At 33.3% G+C, this 22,338-nt stretch overlaps 2 protein-coding genes and 1 long non-coding RNA gene across 3 annotated transcripts; 1 reads left to right on the forward strand and 2 right to left on the reverse strand.

Moving 5' to 3' along the window:
- Window positions 1–4,257: 4,257 nt before the first annotated feature.
- Window positions 4,258–5,470, reverse strand: LOC7462904 (dof zinc finger protein DOF1.6). The gene has a single exon (XM_006386451.3). The coding sequence runs from the start codon at window positions 5,245–5,247 to the stop codon at window positions 4,453–4,455; it is 795 nt and encodes a 264-aa protein (XP_006386513.2). The 5' UTR covers window positions 5,248–5,470; the 3' UTR covers window positions 4,258–4,452.
- Window positions 5,471–13,678: 8,208 nt separating this feature from the next.
- Window positions 13,679–17,207, reverse strand: LOC18096306 (ent-kaurene oxidase, chloroplastic). Its single transcript, XM_006386452.3, has 8 exons — window positions 16,856–17,207; window positions 16,617–16,777; window positions 15,455–15,616; window positions 15,205–15,348; window positions 14,829–15,083; window positions 14,584–14,748; window positions 14,306–14,500; window positions 13,679–14,226 (listed from the first exon to the last, which is right to left on the reverse strand). The coding sequence occupies exons 1-8, from the start codon at window positions 17,004–17,006 to the stop codon at window positions 13,912–13,914; spliced, it is 1,548 nt and encodes a 515-aa protein (XP_006386514.3). The 5' UTR covers window positions 17,007–17,207; the 3' UTR covers window positions 13,679–13,911.
- A 2,769-nt stretch (window positions 17,208–19,976) lies between these two features.
- On the forward strand, window positions 19,977–22,297 carry LOC112326480 (uncharacterized). The gene is made up of 2 exons (XR_002980058.2): window positions 19,977–20,530; window positions 21,935–22,297. It is a non-coding gene; the product is annotated as an uncharacterized LOC112326480 (long non-coding RNA).
- Window positions 22,298–22,338: the final 41 nt, after the last annotated feature.

A 22,338-nucleotide genomic window follows, 5' to 3' on the forward strand; every position in this document is an offset into this window, starting at 1 on the left:
TTTTGTTTCTTTGCCAAGCAGAACCAGGGTCTATCGACCACCCGGCAGTAACAGGTCACTTACACAGACCATGCCTGATGCCACCACCCGTTTGGATTATTTGTTAGCACCAACAACTCTAAGGAACGAGAAAAAAAGGAAACATTGAGGGAATTTAGTGACCATACCGATTTTGTCAGCCATTCAGATATACAGTAGCCGCCTGTAGGGAAAGCAGTAAGATAGGATGAGGGGGGACGCTGGACCTAAAGTCACAGCCCTTGCGTTCATTCATTCTCTCACTAAAGATTTCAAAATCACAATGAGCAGAACAGTAGAGAGGGAAGAGGAAGAAGGTTATGGAACTTCATATCACCATTACAGACAAATTTCTAGATAAATTACAAACTTTTTTTTTTTCTTTACCAATGTTTTCTCTTTTTTCCACCCCTTTCTTCTAATTCTTCCTCTCTTTTTTGAATTGTTATTTATTCTGAATTATGGACCAGGCCACTTAAATTTTTAGCCCAACATGAACAACAACCTTTTCATTGGACTAAAAATAGTCCGAAACTTATGTAGCCCAATCGAAGTGTGACATAACTTTCCATTCCATAGGACAACAATAGACGCTAATTGCTGGGGGAAACATAATCCTAAGCCTCTATCACATTTTGTGATGATCCTAGGGCATTAAAGAAAATAAAATCCTTAATTTCTTCTTCTAAACCCTAATTTTTTTTTTTTTGGGGGGGGGGGGGGGATGCAAGAAAGTACTTATTTTTTTATTCTAGATCAACCCATTTCAAAGTTCTTCAAAGATATATAATAATATAGGAGTTTATTTATACATTATTTGACTGATTATTTTTTACTTAAGCATCTTTTCTTAATAAAATCAATAAATTAAAAGATACAATAGCATTTTAAAAAAATGTAGAATAATTAAAATTTTAAATTTGATTTGCATTGATAAAATATAATATAATATATAGTTTAAAAAACTCACTCCCTTTTAATTTTAGTTTCGAGATAGAAAAATTTTAAATTTAGTTTTGAATCGATAAAATAAAATCTAAAAACTGATATCAAGTTGAAAAAAATAAAATGTTGTAAAAATTATACAAAACTTAGATTAAATATTTGTATGGGTATGAGATTTGTTAATATTTTTTTTGAAACACACAAGATCATACTACTATATATGATAACACATGATACAATTAAATAATTTATTATATATAAATAATCGACGTTTCTGTATTATAAAACACATGTCTGGTTTATGATATCAAGTTCTGAAAATCAGAACAGTTCTTGTGTTAATAATTAGACCGTGCATTATTTCTACGATCATGTATACTTGGACAGCACTGTCTGAAAATGCAAGTGCAAAATGAATGATTGGTCGTAAGAAAGATGACTGTGTAGGTTTGTCAGGAAAAATAACGAAAAGCATAAAGTGAGAGTATGCAACTAAAATATAATTATTGAGATTTAAATTAATTTATTAAAAAATTCTATTAAGATTTGAATTAACAACAACAAACTATTTTCATTGTTAATAAATGCCAGAAATTCTATACGAGCTAATTTTATTTTTTTTTAAGAAAAGAAAACATTCCATGTAAATACTATCATCACTCATGCCAAAGCACATTTCTAATTAATGACATGACGTCGCTTTCCAGTAACTTTTGGTTATGTGAAGTTTTATTTTTAAAAAAATTAAATATTTTAAAATATAATTATTACTGTATATTTCAAAACAAGCCTGAGCTATGGGTTCGCCGTAAGCTGGAGATGACCATGGTCATTATTTGCATTTAGATTCTGTTTAGGAGTGTGGTTGTAGTTAATTTTTAAAGTATTTTTTATTTAGAAATGTATTAAAATAATTTTTTTAAAAAAAATTTATTTTTGATATCAGCACATCAAAATAATTTGAAAACACAAAAAAAATCAATTTAAAATAAAATAAATTTAATTTTTTAAAAAAATATAAAAATAAACAGGGATCAAGAAAGGAGATTAGACTTGCGTTTGCACATGCGAATCAAGTGGCCTTCATTTTATGATGACAAACAATATCGTATGATAATTATTCGTGGCACTAATTAAAAAGTCATGACCTGTTTGTTTGTTTTTTTTTCGGTGGGATATGATAAGCTTGTACCCTAAAAATTCAAATTTATTCAAGGGTAAATTACTTGACTGGGCCCATCTACCTGCATCGAAAATCTTGTAGCCCTCTTATTCAATCCTAATCATTTATTCCAGGTGACAACCGGCAATATGCTTACCAACCTTTGACTTGAGCAACCCATCTGATTGATTACACATTTTCCTTTAATTCATCGGAGGACTTTCTGAAAATGCTACTTAAGGTTCTAATTATGCCATTCAACAATTCTGCTATTTAAGGTTCTAATTACTTTCAATTTCTATAATCTTGAAAAGCAGCTTTGTTGAAAAACTCCAAGCCACTTTTATTTTAATATATGAAGAAACTGTCATTCTAGGTATTTCCTAAAGACTTCTTTTTCTTTTTTATTCTAAACAAAAATGGACCCAGAAAAAAATATGATTTAAATAAAATTTATCCCTGGAAACAAGGACAATGTTACCTCTGAAGAAGAGTTTAGGTTTCAACCTAAGACCAAGAAAAAAATCAAAAGACATGGGTCTATCAAACTAGACCTCAGAACTAGAAGGGATGGAACCTTAGCATACATCTTCAGTAAAGGGAGAGTAGTTCTACTTGCAAGAGTTCTTCCGCTAATGCTATTAGAGAACCTTAAGGGAAAAAAAGGTTACCTCAGGCACCCGAGGATAATACCCCTAGCACTATAGAGGTGAATAACATAAAGTTTATTAAAGATCGGTATGCAGGAGAGTACACAACTCAAATACCTACCGATATTGAGTGTATCGGTCAACCGATCTGATACGAACCTCGTGATCATCACAGACGGCGTCATTAATGATGTTCCAATAAATCCAAGTAGCTTATAGGTAATGCTTATGTCTTGGATAATCAGTTAATTTATTGGTTCTAACAATCTGATTTATTATAATAGACCATGATAACTGATAGTCGATACCTGCAAAAGGTTCTCTTTTGTAGATTGGGAGACTCTCCGATGCTTAAGTAAGTATCTTTTCGAGAGAGAAAGCAATGATATTTTAGGAAAAGACTCTGAAAATAAATATTCAGTAAAGAATGAAGATTATGAACCCTTTTTCATTGAAGGATTTATAAAATTTTTATAACACATGAGTCTCGTATTTTTTTTCCTAAAAAGAAGGGGTTGAAGTGTCATCTTACTCTAATAGTATTAACTCGAGAAAATATCTTTGACACATGTATTAAAAAGAAATAAATATCGGTTACACATCATCAATTTAGGATAAATGATAGGTTTTTTTTGAAGATTTTTATACACCTAGGGGTGCAGAAAGATGAGTATCATTGACCTTAATATTTTATGTTAAAGGTTACAAGAAAAAACAAACTGAGTCTTGTGGCTCAATAAAATACTTAGGAAGATCATCGGTTTTACAACAATTTAGGCTTGGTGAGATGGTGAGCTTAGAAATGTCAGGTTTGGCAGCTTGCTGGACCTATAAGTGCTTAAGCTCAAAATCTGGTCTGAGCCCAAAGATATTAGGCTTGATAATTTGCCAAAACCACATGTACTTAGGCTAAGTACATAGTCAAACACAAAGATATTGGATCTCATAGTTCGTAAAATCCACGGCTCATCACATAATTAACTCCATAAATATTTGGTTATCATGTCTTTAAATTTTTTTTAAATATAGATTTTAAACCAAAAAAAAAAATAGCATGTATAAAAAACGAAGAGCCAAAGGAAAAATGAATTGCTTATTTCGGGTGTATAAAAAAAAAATAGCATGTATAAAAAACCCTAATGCAGCACCTATCCCTCTTAAAATTAAAAACGAACATAAGGGGACGGAACCAAAAAACGAAGAGCCAAAGGAAAAATGAATTGCTTATTTCGGGTGTATTTTACTTGGTACTTCAATGGTGGTGGCGACCCAATAAACAGGAAACAGGTTCCAGTTAGGTGTTTCTTGGATAAACTGATTGACCAATTTCTCGAAAGACGAGACAAAACCAGAGCCCAGACATTCTTCGAAACCGAAACTCAGTTTTAATGCGTTATGATCAGATACTTCTGTTACTTATTCACGACTATCAATAACAGACGATAATAAATATAATTAACTACCAAGATTCATGCATTCAGATTTAAAAAAAGAAAAATTTCTCTATTTTCTTCAATAAAGAACCCAAAAGCTTTACAAAGCCGTTAATAAGAAGAAAGCACTACCCAAGAGGTACACTTTGAACTGATTCTTCTTCAATACCTTAACCCTATAGTCTATACGGTCTTGCTCAGTAAGAAAAAAACAAAAAAAGAACCCCAAGACATCAAACCAGTATCAGTTCAAACCTTTCTCTGCTGGAGCAGAAATAACAAGACCAGGCCAAGAACCAAAGTAATTCTCACCATCAGCTGCAAACCCACCTTGACTACCCCCTCCTTCAACATGATCACCCTGCAGCTGCCAAGTATTGCACCCAGAAGTACAACCCCCTATGGTTCCACCATTAACAGAAACATTTTCCATTCCAGGAAAGGACCAAAACCCTCTTGCACCAAATCCAAGACCCACTTCACAAGGCCCCAGTCCAAATCCTGATCCGTAACCGTACCCGCCAAGACTATTGAACCCATGTTGATCATTAGAGCTTATAAGCGAGATGAAGTTTCCATTTTCAGCCAACCCCTCATTCAGATTTATGCCCGCTGGCATCTCAGTCTTCACAGCAGCTGCACCAGAGTCTGTAGTCGAGGATACAACCACGGGTATTGATTCGGGCTCATGGATGGCGGTAAAAGCAGTCAAAGTTGCAGGATTTGAGGCAGTGGAGTTGGAAGATGAGGTAGATGGTGAAGAATTATTAGAAGATGAGCGAGAGCGCTTGGAGTTCTTGCGTGAACCACCACCAACAGGCACATCACGGAGGGTCCCACCTTTTGTCCAGTAACGTCGGCATGACTTGCAGAAATAGCGAGGTTGAGAGAGGTTATAGTTGTTGAAGTAGCAAAACTTGGTGATGGTGGAGTTACACCTTGGACAGGGCAGTGGCTCAGTCGTTTTTGGTGGTGGGGGTGCAGTCCCCATGGTGTTTTGGGCTTCGTTTGGGTGTGTCTGGCTTATTTCTGATGGCATTCTTGGTCTCTCTGTGGTTTTTCTTTTTCTTGCAGGAGAGAAATGCTTGAAATGTTCTCAAGACTCGAGGGCTTTTCTTTGTTAAGTAAGGGCCGATGTTCCAGGTTTTAATTCTACAGTTGGTGGGTTCTGCACAGTGTACGAAGTTCTTGACGGCTTGATGCGTGATTTCGCGTGGGTCGTCTGTTTCTTTTAAATAATAGTTTTTTTTTTTTTTGGCGTGAGAGATTTGGTGTGAGAGATTTTGAATGGTTTTGGTGTTTCTTTTGACGTGTTGGGATCTTACTTGGCAGAAAATGGGTTATTGCGGGGCATCATTATGATTTAGAAATCAAGATTGCTTCTCTGCCTTTTGATTTCTTGATTGAGCCAGCGTAGGGAAGGGCTCTGGTAGTACATATTAAATTCTTGAAAGGGGTCCCAATTCTTCTTTAATTGTGTTTTATTAGAGTGATGCTCCTAATCAACTGTCTATCCATTAGCTCCAATCCCACTAAAGACACCTAAGATATATATAGATAGATAGATTAATTTCATAACCCATCCCACAATCTTCTCTCTGCTTTCTCATGTTATGATCAGATCCGTCCACCAATTTTTTTTTTCTACTAAGAGGTAGAAAGTAAGAAATGAAACTAACACTAAATGTTACGGGTGAAGTGTTGTTGTATATTTGATAATATAATTGAAAGGGATTTTTTTAAAAAATATCTTCTTAAGACATCATTGATTTAAAATCTTAGACAATTTGTTTAAAAACATGTAAACACAGCGAAAACGATGAAGTTGTGTGGTATGTCCTATTGGGAATGGCGTGATTGTCGAAGATAGATAGGGAGAGTGCAGAACATTAGAATAAACGAAGACCGAAACCATCATTGATGTCGGGCAGCGTGGGGAGCAGCAACCGGGCTTGCCTGCTCCTTTTCCTTCAGATTTCGTGGTACCAAATCAAGATTCTCTCCTGATCATTAACACTTTCCCCGTGCCTGATTTCTCGGTTACCGTGATCTCTGCTCCTTCGATCTTGCTTTCCCTTCTCTCTTCTCCATCTACTGTGCTCTACACAAATTTGCATCGTATTTTGTATCCGCATGTGTCAATTTCATGGATTATTTATTTCAACTTCGGTAAATGTTTTTTTGAGCCACTGCTTTTTTGATTTGTGCACTCATAACACAGTCCTGACAGATGTACGTCTACCAACTATATATAACTTAGCTTGTGTTGTTTCTGTAACATGAGCCTGGCCACCTTTTTTGCTCTTTTCTTGATAGAAATGACGGGCAGGCTAGCTGACATATAGGACAGTATGAATTCATACATTACAATTTCACTGAGTGACCAAGCACGGTGGCCGCTTGAGCCTCCGGTCTGTAAGCATCAGTGAGCCGAATAAAGTGACTGAGTCCAAGAACATATATCTCTTCCTTGTCTCCATCAAAATTACCTCAACAATACAAACCGAGAGTTAGCCACCGTTTTCTCTTTGCATACTTGTTTTGACGATCGCCCAAACACATAATTAATGGGTCCTCGTTGGAATAAAGGAAGCAATCCATTCCGACATGATCCAATTTTCCTTTTGAGTTTGTTTTAATCGCAGTGATGAGCATCTTGCGTGGCTGTTCTTAGTTCACCCATTTTCTTATTCTGACGATTATAAAGTTTGCAATTATTTTGTCAGAAGAAATAAAGGGTGGAGTTTACTGCACCCACCATAGAAAACAGTTTTGATCCAGTAGCTTATGGCTTGATCAGATGGTCGAACTCCTCGAAAGCTCTCTCGGGAGAAGCTATAGGCTGCAAACTTCCGACGAAAAACGTGTTTAAAATTGTGATAAAGATTATTAACACATCAAAACAATTTTTTTTTAAAATAAGAACACAGCGCAGCCGCACAAATAAACATTTAATGAATGCCGTTCATGACATGTAAATTCGAAGACCAGCTGGGGGTCGCTGTCTTGTTAGTCCCCACTAAATATCAGGAACGTTCGCAGAAATGATATGATTTCTTTGGGATAAAGATCGAAACTGAAGAAACGTGGAAGCTAATGTTTTCAAACCTATCAGATTTCCGAGTGCTTTCAAATCACCTGGTGGACCTGCTTCGTTGAATTTATACAATTTTTATTGTTTTTCATTTACACATATACGTGTTTTTTTGCTATGTATTGAAATGAAAGCATTCGTTTATCACGTACATACACTGTCTTTTCCCTCAGGGGGGGTCAGGTCGACAGGAAAAATAATGGACCTGGGTCACCATGCAACTTGCTCGGGCTATTCAAATTTACCTTCTTATGTATTTTTCTACGCAATTACATATGGGTTTGCGTTTATGGATATATTAATCACAGCCGCACACCAAGGAATCTCTCTATCATGATTATATTTGTTTTTTAAAAATGTTTTTTTTTTAATTTTTTAATTATTTTGATATATTAATATTAAAAATAAAATTTTAAGAAATATTATTTTAATTTATTTATTAAAAAAATATTTTAAAAAGGCAATAATATACTGCAATAATATGAAAAGAATTTAAATAAGGGGTGCAATCCACGCCTATCAATAGCCGGTGGGGGCGGTTTGACTTACTGACCATGCTGTCGTTTTGGATCCAAAGAGTGGCTCCACCAAAGCCATTGAGGAGATAGCCAGAGCACTAGTATCTTGACAATTTATGAGGTATGACATCTAATTAATGAATTTTTGGATTATATTGACAAACATGGATTTTTTTAAAAAAAAATATATATATTTGGAAGGGCAAACGTTCATCGTTTTTTTAAGGATTATAACTTTTGATTAAAATATTCAATTGGTGCTAATTATATCAATCTGAGAAACTTATTCAGATATATCTCTGATGTGGTAGAGTCTCAGAGTCATCTTGATTGTTTTTTAGGTCAAAATCTGCTTCAAAGTTTTACTTTTAAACCCTTTGAGGGTCCAAATCTCCATCATAACTCATGTTTCGAAAACTTGGCTTTCTTAATTATCTTTTCTCTTTGTTTCCAGCATTAATTTTGAATTTTGAATTATTTTATTTTCTATTTAGCTTGTGGTTGACTTGGGCATGCTATTTATACTATTTTTTTTAGGGTTTTAGAATAAGTTTTTATCTGTCAATAAAATTTAGATTTTGAGTTTACCAATAGCTTTGCTGTATTTATTGTTTTTAGGGTTTTTGAAAAATAAAAAACTCTAGTTCTCGTAGTAATATATCGTGGTAGGTAGTATTGCATTTTGTAGACAAGCATATTTACCTGTTGTATACGTACCTTGGCATGCATGCTGTTGGGAGCTAATCCTAATAGACACTGCCAGAAAATTGATAAATACAAACGGAAATACCGAGGGAATATTTCCGTAGGTAAATTTTCGAGGGATTTTACCGACAGAAATATTCCCTCGGTATATACCGAGGGAATTACCGTGGGAAAAAAAATTAAAACAAAGCAAAAAAAAATGATGACGTGTCATTTTTACCAACAGAATTACCAACGAAATTACCGACGGAAGGTGATTCCGTCGGTACATTTGTTGGTAAATTGTGAACACTGTTCATCATGTTAATTACAAAGGGAATCACCGACGGAATATTCCGTCGGTATTTTTCAGAGAGTAAATCACCGACGGATTGAAAAGTCGTCGGTGTTATTTGGCGGTTTTCTGAAAAAATTCAATTAATTTAAAATTTTCATTTAAATATTACAGACGGAATCACCGACGGATTGAAAAATCGTCGGTAATTTTTTGGCGGTTTCTGAAAAAAAATTACGAAATTGAAAATTTAAATTAAATATTACCGATGGAATTACCGACGGAATAATTAAAAAATATTAATATTTAATTATCCGTTGGTAAAGCGTCCCAATAAAAAGCCTGAATGCCCTTATTTCACAAGAGACAGACCCGTTTCTTATTATTATTCTTCTTCTTGTTGTTCTTCTACTTCTTCTTCTTCACTATATGTAAAAAACATCATTAAGGTATGTCTTCTTCTTCTTCTTCACTTTATGTAAAAACACATCATTTCTTATCTATTTCTTTCTCTTCTTTTCTCTCCTCATCTCCTTCTCTTTTCCTCCATGCTTGGGTATGTCTTCTTCTTCTTTTATCCTCTTAGTTTTTTTTTAATTAATATGCTTAATGAAATTTTTTTTCTCTCCTTAGCTTCACTTGCAACTACATTAAGGTAAGATTTTTCTTTTTTCTTCTTTTTTCATGATTTTTTCACTATATTTGTTCTTTATTTTATTTTTAATTGTTTTTGTTCTTAATAATTGTATAAATGTTGTTGTGAGATTTTTTTTTTCATATGAGATCAATTTTTAGTAGATTTATTTATAGGATTTTTAAATTTTTAGCAATTGCAACTTCATTTTTTTCATATGAATTTTTTTAGTTGAATTTATTTTTTTATTTTATTTATTTGTTGCAAATTTGTTTGAATTGATTTTCTTATTCTTTTTTCCAAGCATTTTGAGTATATATTATACAGTGTTAATTTATGTTAATTTAATTATTTTATAAGTTTATAAAATGAATTTTTTTTTAAAATGTTTTTCAATAATTACCGACGGAATTATCGACGGAAATTCCATCGGTAATTCCGTCGGTAAATCCGTCGGTAAATCCCTCGGTAATTCCGTCGGTAATAAAAAAATTATTACCGACGTGTCTGTTCCGTCAGTAAATCCATCGGTAATTCTATTACCAACGGATTTACCGACGGACAAAACATTACCAACGAACGATTCATCGACGGGTCATTTCCGTCGGTAATATAATTACCGATGGAATATGTGTCTTACACCGACGGAAAAATTCCGTCAGTAAAACTGTTAAATCTTGTAGTGAGACTATTTACCTGGAAGCCTGTTATAGCAAAATTTTGCAACAGACTTAATTTCATCCTGGAAAGGAAAACTGCTTAGCCTTGCTGGAAGAATTTGTCTAATTAAGATTGTTCTTAACTCCTTGCCTCTTTATTTTATATCAGTTTTCTTGATGCCAAAAGGAATTTATAAAATTTTAAATCCTGTTCATAGGCGATTGTTATGGGCAAGGTGCATTGGAAGGTAGTTGTTAGAGCACAAAATAGAGGAGGTTTGGGAATAGGATCATTTTTGGGTAAGAACAAATTAAGCTATGTTATTCAAGTGGTTGTGGAGACTAAGCTTAACGCCTAAAGCTAAATGGCTGGAGGTTGTGTGTAAAAAATATAAGCCTAACTTTAAAAATAGTCTTCTTATTTTTAGCAAACAATTATTCTATGTCTAACAACGAATCGTTTCTCTCATTAAGCTTCGTGATCTTTTTTTTGAAGCATTACAAGGCTATATTAGTAATTATGTGATAGAAAATAAGCTGACTTTTTATTTTTAAAATGATAAATGGTTGGGTGTGACTTCTCTGAAATTTATGTTTCCAAAATTATTTAAGTTTTCAAGTTTACCAATAGCAACAATCTAAAAAATGGGATCATAGGCAAATGGTAATTGGGAGTGGAGTGTCAACTGGAGGCGAACTCTAAGAATTTTTGAAATTAAATAGGAATTGCATCAGGTTCTTCATGAGGTAAAGTTTCATCATATTAAACTAGATTTGAAGGTATGAACTCTTTGGAAAAATGAGAGATTTACAATGAAATCTTGTAACACTTTCATTGATAGCATTAAGTATAATGGATCATGCTCTTTTCAGACACAGGTTTGAAAGTATGCAGCTCTTCCAAAGATTCAGACTTTTATTTGGTTGGACATTCAACATAAACTGTGTACAAAATCTTTTTTATGTAGTCACCATCTCTTATCTTTGGATTAGTCCTTTTGTCTATTTTATACAACAGTTATAGAAACCTCAGATTATATGTTGATTCACTATCAATTTGCATTGAATTTATAGACCAACTTTTTTTTTTTTGATGGGGGATCAATTGGTGTGTTCTACACACACTTGATGAGTTGCTGCATCAATGACCAATGATTATTAAAGGCAAGTTTCAAAGAAAGGCATTGCAACTACTCTCTTTTGGTATTTCTTATAACATCTAGTTAACCAGAAATAATTTGGTTTAATTTCTATGATGTTAAACTAGATTTGGACTTATACTTTTATATGACACTCCAATATTGATTATCTACTTGGTTAACAAATTTAAATCTTATTTTTCTTATACAAGTGATGATCCTCATATCAATCCTGACTACATTCGAAGCTAGATAAATATTAAAAGACAACGCTGAATGTTTGTGTGGTACCATGTTGTAGGATCTATATATTTTGTTTGGTTTTTTTTTTTGGTTTTTTTGGTACTTCTTTATGAAAAACTTTATCTTTTAATGGTGCCCATCCTTTAATTGGCTAGAGTGAGTTTTTTAAATAAATTTTTCTATTATTATATAAAAAGAAAAGCACGTTGGCTTAACCAACGGTTAAATTTACAATCAATATTGGGTAAGTCATAAGTGGTTTGATTTAACCTTTCAGTGACTGGTTTTTCAGTGTAATTATTATTCATTCATCAATAATATTTCAATTTAGACATTATATCATAAAAGGTGTCTACTCTGCCAAATCATGTTTATTCTCAACACCATGATCATTGATTCTTTGAAAAAGATTTAAAACTCTTTTCAAATCTCATTCTACCTTGTACAAGGATTTATAATCAATACTATTTGAGAACAGATGAAATATTTTTTCTAATTCATCTAGGGTGATGAATCCTCTCTTGATTACTTAAATACTTACATTTTCAGTACTAGATTTAGTGGAAGCAGGATTCAGTAAAACAGAGACAATGCCAACACAAGAGTCTTAGGCTAATAGCCTTGCTTAGCAATGGTATGAAACTATATTGGACCCAGAGATGACCATGTCCACCTCTATCCCCGAGCCTTTGTCGATTAAGATAGCAGAACGGTGGTCATGAAAATTAAAATATGCTAAGTAGTGTATAACAACTCACTTATCGAATCAACTAGCCCTGAAAATAGATAGCGCTAAAGAATGCGACCTATACTCGGTCGTTAGGGCAAGCACGATTATCGTGCCCACGATGCATCATTCAAATCTCCACTCTATCAACTTAAATTTTGATATGACGAGGCATTTGGCTACTTTAAGAAAGTCATAGTTACTCTCATCATTTACCCACGCTTGATTGAATTTCTTCACTTTGACATTCAGAGCACTAGGTAGAAATCACATTGTGTGAGCAATGCATCATTCAATTCTATACCCTTTCAACTTAACTTTTGATCTATTTGTTTTTGTAGTTGGGTTGCGTTTTGCAATTACAAATTCAATTTTAGTTAACAAAAACAACTATATAGTTTTGCATGGTTCCATTGAAAATTTTATTTTGAATATTGATTAAGAAAAAACTATAATTTATATATTTTTTAAAATTATAATTGCAAAAACTATGACAATATCAAACATACATGAAGTGATACTATCAAAATCGTGATTTAAAAGCATGGTCATATCACAAGTGTAATGCATATGATTTAAGTACATCTATATTCTAAATGCGTTTTTGTTTGCTCTGCTCACCTGCGCCATCATAGGAATACGCTTTGAGTGAAATTTGTAAACGCTTAAAAGTTCTATATTACATCTCAAATTTCTACACTGGTCCTCTCAGTCTACTTCATATGCCAAAACCTCCGAGGGCCTTTACTTAAAAAAAATAAAAAATAACTAAAAAACTTTTTAACTCACCCAACAATTTCTACTATTATTATGTAATAGATTAGCACTTCTGAATCAACAGTTTAAACATAACATATTATGCGATTGGCTAAGGTGATAATTTTAGGGCCGTAAATTTCTTGTTCAATCGTATCGATGCCTAAGTGGATGCATTGGCCGGAAATTCTGAAAGAGGGAGTGATTCTTCAAGTGGGCCATTAGGCCGGTAAGAAACGAAACTCCTTTGGGCTTTGGGGTGAGTGATTAGCCTTAATCCAGATTCCAGAGTTAAACTGTCATGTCATCTTCTTCTTTTTTTTTTTTTTGGTTTACAAAGCTGATTTGGTTGCTATTATTATAAGGGGGTAAGCCGTGTTTGGTAGTGGCTGTGATTTAAAGTATTTTTTATTTAGAAATATTTTAAAATGATATTTTATTTTATTTTTAAAAAATTGTTATTAAAATTAGCACATTAAAATGATCTGAAAATATAAAAATATAATTTTTAATATAAAAAAATAATTAAATTTTAAAAAAATACAGTTTCAACTGCATACCCAAGCATTCGTGAGTGTCGGGATTATCTATCGCCATAATAAATATACAATAAAATAACCACGTGCTATACGAGTAGAAACGGTAGTAACTGAGAAAACACAGCTTCGCTTTGCAGGAAACAAAATTGTGTAAGTGATGAAGAACATAACCCACAGCAGCATGTTTAGAAGCAAAATATTTTACTGCATCGTCATATGATGTTACATTCAGCTCCACAAGCTACATTAAAAAGAAAATGAAAAAAGAGATCTTTTTATTCTTACTAGCATTATAGGATACGCCAACGATTGTGAGATGTTACAAACACGCTTCAAGTAGTCCACAGGTATTTTTCACGCACTAGCACATAAAGCAAAAAGGAGTGAACTGAAGGGCTTCAATTCTCCCAAGTCCCTACACATTTCTTGTTTTTATCATGACATGCAGCGGCTGAAGCTTGCGAGTGGTGAGTCCAACAGTATCAACATGTTCTTCCTCTCCATCTTTAAGTCTCCATTCAAATTCTTGTGCTACCTTGCCAATCGTGGCAGATGCTATCAAGGACGCTTGAAGAGCACCTGCGCATGACCTCTTTCCTGCTCCAAATGCCATTGTCTTGTGCAAGTCCATGGGATCATATTTGCCGTCAAGGAATCTCTCAGGCTTCCACTCTTCAGGGTTTTCCCAACGCTTCTTGTCCATGTTACATCCATAAATGTTAATAGCGATCTGCATGGAACATGTTAAGTTAATTTTGTAAACCAGAGTTCATAGAAAGGAATAAAGTCTCTTGGACAAACTGACCAACCTCACTTCCAGCTGGAACATAGTAGCCCCCTATCTGTGTATCTTCATGAGCATATCTCAAAGGTATAATAGGAGCAGGACTGTACTTTCTAATAGTTTCATGGAAAACAGCATTTAAGTATGGCAGTTGGGACAGGTGTTCCTCTTTAAGCTTCTCAGACCCACAGACATTTTGGATTTCATGATAGAGCCGATCCTGTCGTTTCAAGAGAGAGTCATTACAAGGTTTAACAAACAAGTGTCCGCAGATGAAATGTGCAAATTAGTGATTGAGACAACCTGGCATTTTGGGTTCTTCGCTAGTTCATACATGGCCCATTCTGTAGTGACCATAGTTGTATCTGATGTCTCAATAATTGTCTCCCAAACCAGCATACCAATTTGCTTCTCCGTAAGTGTAGTTTTGCCTTCCGATAATAAGTAGTCAATATAACAATTTATTTCCTGTTCCACATGTAAAAAAAAAGTTAACAAAACTGTGAAATTCTGAAAGAAATTTGCACCTGAAGGAAATCAAAGGTTACCTCTCCAGATGCAATTCGTTTCTTCTGCTCCTGCACAAGGGCATTCATCACCGATTGCCTGCGAAAATTCATTCGCTCGATTTTCATTTCAAAACCCTTATTAGGAATCCATCTCAAATATGGAAAGAAATCTCTCCAGTCAACATCAATTGCACCCTCCATAGGATCAAGCACCAGAACATTGAAAATCTCCTCTCTTGATAAAGTGGCCTGAAGTTCATCTACATATAGAGATTCCATATCTTTTCCTAAAGCCTGAAAAATTCATTGCATTTTCTCAATTCATAGACTAGATTTTATAGTTTCACACGCAGTTGGAATACTAGCCTCGTTTATACTTGGATAATCTACCGAGACAAGATAATAAAGAACTCACTTCTTTCATTGACAATCCAAAAAGTTCAGACTCAAATATTTCCCTGAAATCCACAGCTTGTAATTGAGGATTGGTCTTTATATGATCAAGCAATTGACTTGAAACATTTTCTACCAAGGTATCCCTGTGACCCCGGTGTCGTCTCTGAAAATCAAATGGATAATAATAATTATCAACTATTATTTTTACAGAAAAATAAAATGAGCAGGCGCGAAAATACATGGAGATATTATCTGTCAAGGTGGCCAACCTGAGCACCAGCTCCGAGTACATTTGTAAGTAAATACCGCTTCACCATCTTGTGAAAGTCGCCATAATCACTTGTTGCAACCATAGATTTATTATCTGTAAGAACTTCCAAGGCCTTTGATAGTTTTCTTGTTGATATGGACGAATATCTAGTCACCATGGCCTGAAATATTCATGAAGTTACTGGTTATAGCAACCAGTAGAACTTAAGTATCCTATTTGCTTGTGACTCAGTTGTTAGTTTTATTTTTATTTTTATTTTTTGATCATCGTATAATTTTTCAAAACACATGTTTGAAAGTAAATTAGCAACTGTAAAGTTTGCAATTGATCTGAAAAAGTCGAACAAAATTCGCAATTCGGTGTGGATAGTCAGACCAAGACCAAAGTTTGGGCTGGGGGCTAAAGTTTATGGGCTTTTCTTCATAGTTATCTGAAATCATAATAGAACCGTTTAATATTATATTAGCAATTATTTTTTAAGATATTTAATAGAAATACATTAAAATAAAATTATTTTTTTAAAATTTATTTTTAATATTAAAATATCAAAATAATATGTAATAATTTAAAAATTAATTTAAAATAAAAAAAACTAAAAGAATTTCAAGTTTTTTTTTAAAAAAAAAACATTTTTAATAGTTATTGATGATGATTAGACTTTTGTGGTGTTTGGAATCCGGTTAAAATTATATTTTTTATATCTTAAAAAAAATAATTTTTTTATATTTTATCGTTTTAATACGGTAGATTAAAAATAATTTTTTTAAAAAATAAAAAAAATATTTTAATATATTTTTTAGTAATAATTTTCCAGAATTGCTCTCAAACTCAGACACGCACTTTAAAAATATCGGCACACAAAAAAGTAGATTTGACCCCCCTGCCCATTTTCCGGGCTGTAGATTAACTTTTCACTCATCGAATGCGAGGCTAAGTTATAAGCAAAGGAAGGTTGAGTTTGATTGATGCGGACCGGGTTAAACTGCCTCAATTGTTGTTTTTGTGTTTGGACCTTAAACAAAGCGACAGCAATATATCTATATGCGAAGTGGATTGGTTCTGACAGGGAATAAAGTTCGGTTTGGTGCTTGGTACCGGAGTAGATGAAATCCACAGATAAAAGTATTGAAAATGAAGAAAATGAAAGCTGAAAATCACACCTCCTTTGCAACTTCAGTTGAATTGAGAACAATCACAGTAGAAGCACCGGTCTTTATGGAATAGATTGGCCCATAAGCCTCAGCCCACCTTAAGAACGTCTTGTGTGGTTTCTTCTCCTTCAGTTGCAGCAAATTCCCTATGACTGGCCATCCTGGCACCACTGCATCCATTTTAAATCATTATCAGAAATGAGAAACCCCATTTTGATTTCTTGTTTCTGGAAGAGAGAAACGCGTACCTGGTAAAGGAAGGAGGTTGGGGTTTCCTTTCTTTTGATTGGAGATGAACTTGTTGATGAAGAACACTGCAAAGACCAGGCCACCCACGGCAGCAGGAGTGGCATAGGGCATCGCTTGAAAAGCTGGAAGAATTGAAGTTGCAACATCCATTGCTCTTGCACAAAAAGAAAAGGATTGAGAAAGGAGGAGTCTTGTTGCTGTGGAGCACACCCTTTTGCCTTCTGATTACACCACGCTATATATTAGTGGCCATAATGATGCCAGTGTGAAAGCCAGATTAAATTAATCATATATTCCCCTTACTGGAAACAGTAGCCTTCATTGTACATATTTGAGTCAGTGCACACATTGAGAGATATTATGAAAATGTATTTTGGATTATAAGATGGAAAAATGTTTGTTTTTTTTTATAGTGCTACGTTTTTTTGAGGCTGCTTGTCTTGTTGTAACTGCGGTTGTGGAATCGAATATGCCCGCCCGCTATTTTGTTTTTTACTTAGAATTATACTAAATTAATATTTTTTACAATTTATTTTTAGCACGTTACATTGGAACCATGTAAGCATATAATAAAAAGTAATTTAAAACAAAAAATATTGATTTTTTTTTCCAAAAGCACGGCAACAAGCGTTGTATCCCCACCTACGACAGTTCAAGTGTTTTTGATCGACTTTGATTTATTAGTTATATTAACATAAAATGTCGAGAGTTTAATTTATTCTAAGTTTGCTGAAAGCGTGGGCTGTCTTTGGCACCATCTGCTTCATTTCTGGGATTTCGGGCCTGCTCACAGCACGCATCGGAGCGTTTTATTTATCAGGGAACTCATAATTCTGTTGCTTTTTTAGCCGCGCCTTTCCTTATAAATCATATATTATCATTACTATAAACGCATAATTTATAGTTTTATATTCTATCTCATTAAAAGTGAATTCTGTCTTATCCTTCCTTTCACCATTATGGGACATGGTTTTATCAAAAGAATTGCAATCTGTAGCCTACTACTGTCCGTTCTTCTGATTCGAAGCGCCTAGATGCAACAGCCATAACTACGAAAAACCATGCAAAAACAGGTCATCAAATATAACGATGCTTAAGCTTGAGACTGACGGTATTTTATTGTAATTTTCCAGACTCGAAACAAGGCCTGGAATCACATAAATCTAGAAGCCGTCTAGAATTTCTCATGCATTAATTTTTCAGGTACAGGAACCAGTACAAGGATAAGGGTCTCGAAGAAGGATTGTATTTACAGGAACCAGTACAAGGATAAGGGTCTCGAAGGAGGATTGTATTTTCGGCAACACAGGCAAGAATATGGTGTTTTTTTCAAACCAAGGAAGAAAATCATTCGGATTAGAGCTATATCGGTTGAGCCATTCATTATGTTAACATAACTGCACTCTCCTGACATATTTAGCGGCGAGTTCCGTATCCAGGACCTGGGACAAAATTATCATTGATTTATATATTTATTTCAGGCTTGGATAATTGAATGTAGTCTGTATATATATATTAAAAAAAAAAACAAGTGTTTTATTTCACTTAATTAAAAATAATAGAAAAATAAAGCATCTAGTAAACCAAAGTATTGATAGGGCTACATGCCAGGTTCGAATCCCCTCGTCATCACAAATCATTGACTTTTATAAGAAAAAAAAATGGAAGAACAACTACTTTGATTTTTTTTAATTTTTTGAAAAACAAAATAAAGATTCAGAGAATATGTGATTTCAAGAAAATAAATTTTATTTTTTTTATTAATAAACATATTTTCTTTAATTTCCTATTTCTTGTAAGATTTTTTCTGAAAAACTGGAATAAAAAATCATAAGTCAACAGCACCTCGAAAATGAAAACATAGAGGGGAAAAAAAGAATTTTTAGTCTTCTTCAATGTGGGGCTGTATTCTTGAAAAAAAAAAAAAAAAAAAAGTTATTACAATCCAAGGGTGGTTACGATTGGCCCCATGACATGCGCGAGGCTTCTTGTTGTCGTTTTTGAGGAATCACGTCGTCAATGAACTATAGAATATACAATTTTGCATTCCCTGTCGTTTCTTTTCTTGACAAATAAGAAAAATCACAAGTTGATTCCTTCAAGTCGCAAAAGAATAACAGACTATGAGATTTTGGCTGTGTATGGGATTGTGGTTCGCGCGTGCTCTTTACTGTGTATGGGAGGCGCTTGCCGTGCCTTCCAGTGAATAAACCTGTCTTTTTATCATGTTCTTCTCGTGGAGCGCATGACAACGATGGATGAATAGTTTGTTGGTGGTGATGTTTATTTTATTTTATTTTTAAAAAACATATATTGGTTTTATTTGTTTTTAGTATTTTTATTTTAGTTTTTATTTTTTTTTACTTATAATTTTTATTTTCGATTATTTTATAAAAAATTTATTTGTTTTCGATTTAGTTCTTTAATTACAATTTATCATATATTATTTTTTCAATTTGGTCTTTATTTTTTTGATTTTTTTTAGTTATTTTCTTAAAAAAAATTTAGTTTAAAATTTTATTATTCAATCAAAGTTTATGGTGTATTTTTTTTCAATTTGATCCCTAATTTTTTAATTTTTTTTCTTTTGTTAATGTTATTTTTTTAATTTAACTCTCCAATAAAAAAAAATTGTTTCCCTCGAATTTACGTTTTATTTTGATTTTGATTTTCATTCTTTCAATTATAATTTTTTCTAGATCCTTTGTGCAAATGAAATTTTTTTTTTCTTAGTTTCGTCATTTAATGTTTGATTTGTTGAGAATTGAATTTCATAGTTTTTTTTATTTTTGGTATTTTTGGTCTAATGACACGGGTCATAAGTTTAAAAAAAAATTAATATTTTTTCTTGGTTTATTTTTTTTATTTCATTGTTCAATATTATTTTTTTAATTTAATCCAATCCAATATGAAATTATCTATTACACATGAAAAACATCACAATGACAATTTTTTAGCTAAGGTAGAAAAGGAGAAGAAATGAAGAGAAGTTTTTCAGGTCTCATTCCCCCCTCTTGTAAACGCTGACTACTTATAAAGAAGGGAAAATGTGTTTTTCTTCAATCACGGAACTTTTCATACACAATTTTATTTTTAATTAATCCAAGATTAATAATACACTTTCATGCAAGATCTTAAAATTTCCCTTGGATCTAATTCACCGTTTTTTGTTTGAATTTACATGATCAAGTCTGTATTATGCGCGCGTAAATTTATACATTAACTTATTCACAATTCCAATCTATTTTTTTCTGGATTTTCACCCTAAATTACCCCAAGTTTTTTTTAAGTAATTATTTTCCCGTTTGGAAGTTACTGGGATTTACAATATCTCTTTTCCCTCGTCACTTGTAGATCAGTGGTGCACCTTCACGCTATTTGAGATTGGAGATCTGCTCTGTTGAAGTTTTGGCCTCCTCCTCTCTTTTTACTGGTACGTCGAACCTTTCCCTCTCTAAAGACTTGGCCGCTGCTGGAAGATAAAAAGGTTCTCTCGTGGAGAAACAGCTGCTGCTTCGGGTGATGCTCATCGTTATTGGAGTCGTCAATGGCATTGATGGCAATTGTGGTGGTTGAAAAAGATTGAAGCTCGGCAACTGGTGTAGGTGTGTTTTGACAGCTAAGAGGGACACCGCTGCTGGGAGGAGGAGGTGGCGCTGCTGGTAACACCGATGGTGAGGATTGGCTTCATAATGCTATTGTTTTTTATTATTATTTTTATTAAGGTAGATGTTTGGGTTAGTTTGAATATATTTTAATTAATTTTATAAATTTTAAAATTAATAACTATATAAGTATTTAATAATTTTAAAATTTATAAAACTCTAACAGTTAATCTTTAAAAAATAAATTTAATATCTGACTGTATACTCATTAAAATTAAATGAGCTAAATGCTATTGTTTTTTTCTTTCTCTGATGGTGACAGTGTGGACCAAGAATGCGATCAGATGGGTTTTTTTTTTTCGTGCTTTAAAAAAGAAGGAGAGACCTGTTCTTTGGGAGAGAAGGAGAGATGAGTTCGAGGATTAAAAAAAAAAAAACACAAATACCTTCCTTAAACTTTGGTATTTTTAGAGAGTGGAGTGTTTTTTTCTGATTAATTCTCTCTCTTTTTTTAATTATTTTATTATTTATAGGCAAAAGTTTTATCTCTTTCATCGCTTATTCTCTAAGTAAATTTGGTAACCAAACAAATAAAAAACACTTTGATACTTTATTTTTTCTTTGCATTTCTGGCTTTATTGTCTCTATATATATATTTTTTATTTTTTTATTTTCTTGTATTTTGATATTTTAAAAAAAATAATGTGAACACCAACTAGATGATAAAAATAAATAATAATTTTTAAAATTGACGTGTTAATAATTTAACGTGTTGAAAATATATTTTAAATTTTTAATTTTTTTTGAAAAGACATTAAAAATACTGAAAATAATACAAGTATATAAAAAATATATATATTTTTGGATTTTTAAAAATATATTAATAAAATATAGTAAAAAATCAAGTTATGATATGCAGTAATCATGTTTATTGCTACGAGCAGCCTAGCTATCCGGCAGGAGAAAATTTCCGGTTCCCTTTTTTTTCAACATCACACAATCTGGATGAGTAGATAGTAGTGATCTTCTGAATGGGTTGGGTAGCTTCCCATTGTAAGATTTTTCAAGGTCATGATGCCTGGTTTCATGGAAAAGTAGTGTATCTTTAATTAACTGAGAAGTTTGGTAGCACTGATGAAAAAGCAGCAGCAAAGTCCTTCACCTCTGGTTTTCCTAATTTTGTTAGAATCACGAGGTAGTTCAATGTTAGTGGTTCGTATACTTTGGTGAGTGCTTTTCTTTTTCCTTGTGTCTTCAATGTTCATGTCTGCTGGCATATTCGTGATTGATGATGAAATCTAGCTAAGGTGCTCCATGACCTCACGTCCTAAACAAATATGAAGATGCGAGAAACCTAATGAAATTACAATAGTTAGACAAATCAAACTGCAACATGTCAAGAGTTTCTTTCTCCAGTTTTGCAATCTTTTGTCAAGATTGATGCCTGACAATCTTTATTGCCACTGTGTGCAGAAGATACCCCACCGGTTTTCTGCAAGCAACAGAGATCATTCTTTGCAGCATACAAGGGGAATGCTGGACTGTGAATTCATTCCCAGAATCAGAAGGGCGAGCATTGCACACTTCTTATGGAGGATGGATAGCTTTTGTTCGTGACAACAATTATCAAGATAGGGGAATCATCCATGTCGAAAACCAGCATCCAATGATTACCTCTTGTAGCAGCGTCTCACAATGATCCTCCGTCGTGAGGTGCATGGAAGAGGTCGGCTTTCACCGGACATATGTTTTTTTATGGGGAGGAGTGTAATTTGTAGAACACTAACTTCACGGCTTTTATAAATCTTATTACATGAGCTTTTTAAATTTTTTTAATTAAGTGCTTCTGTTCACCCTGTCAATTTGCCCTTAAATTA

Source organism: Populus trichocarpa, chromosome 2 (assembly GCF_000002775.5).
Source record: "Populus trichocarpa isolate Nisqually-1 chromosome 2, P.trichocarpa_v4.1, whole genome shotgun sequence".
Classification (NCBI taxonomy): Eukaryota; Viridiplantae; Streptophyta; class Magnoliopsida; order Malpighiales; family Salicaceae; genus Populus; species Populus trichocarpa.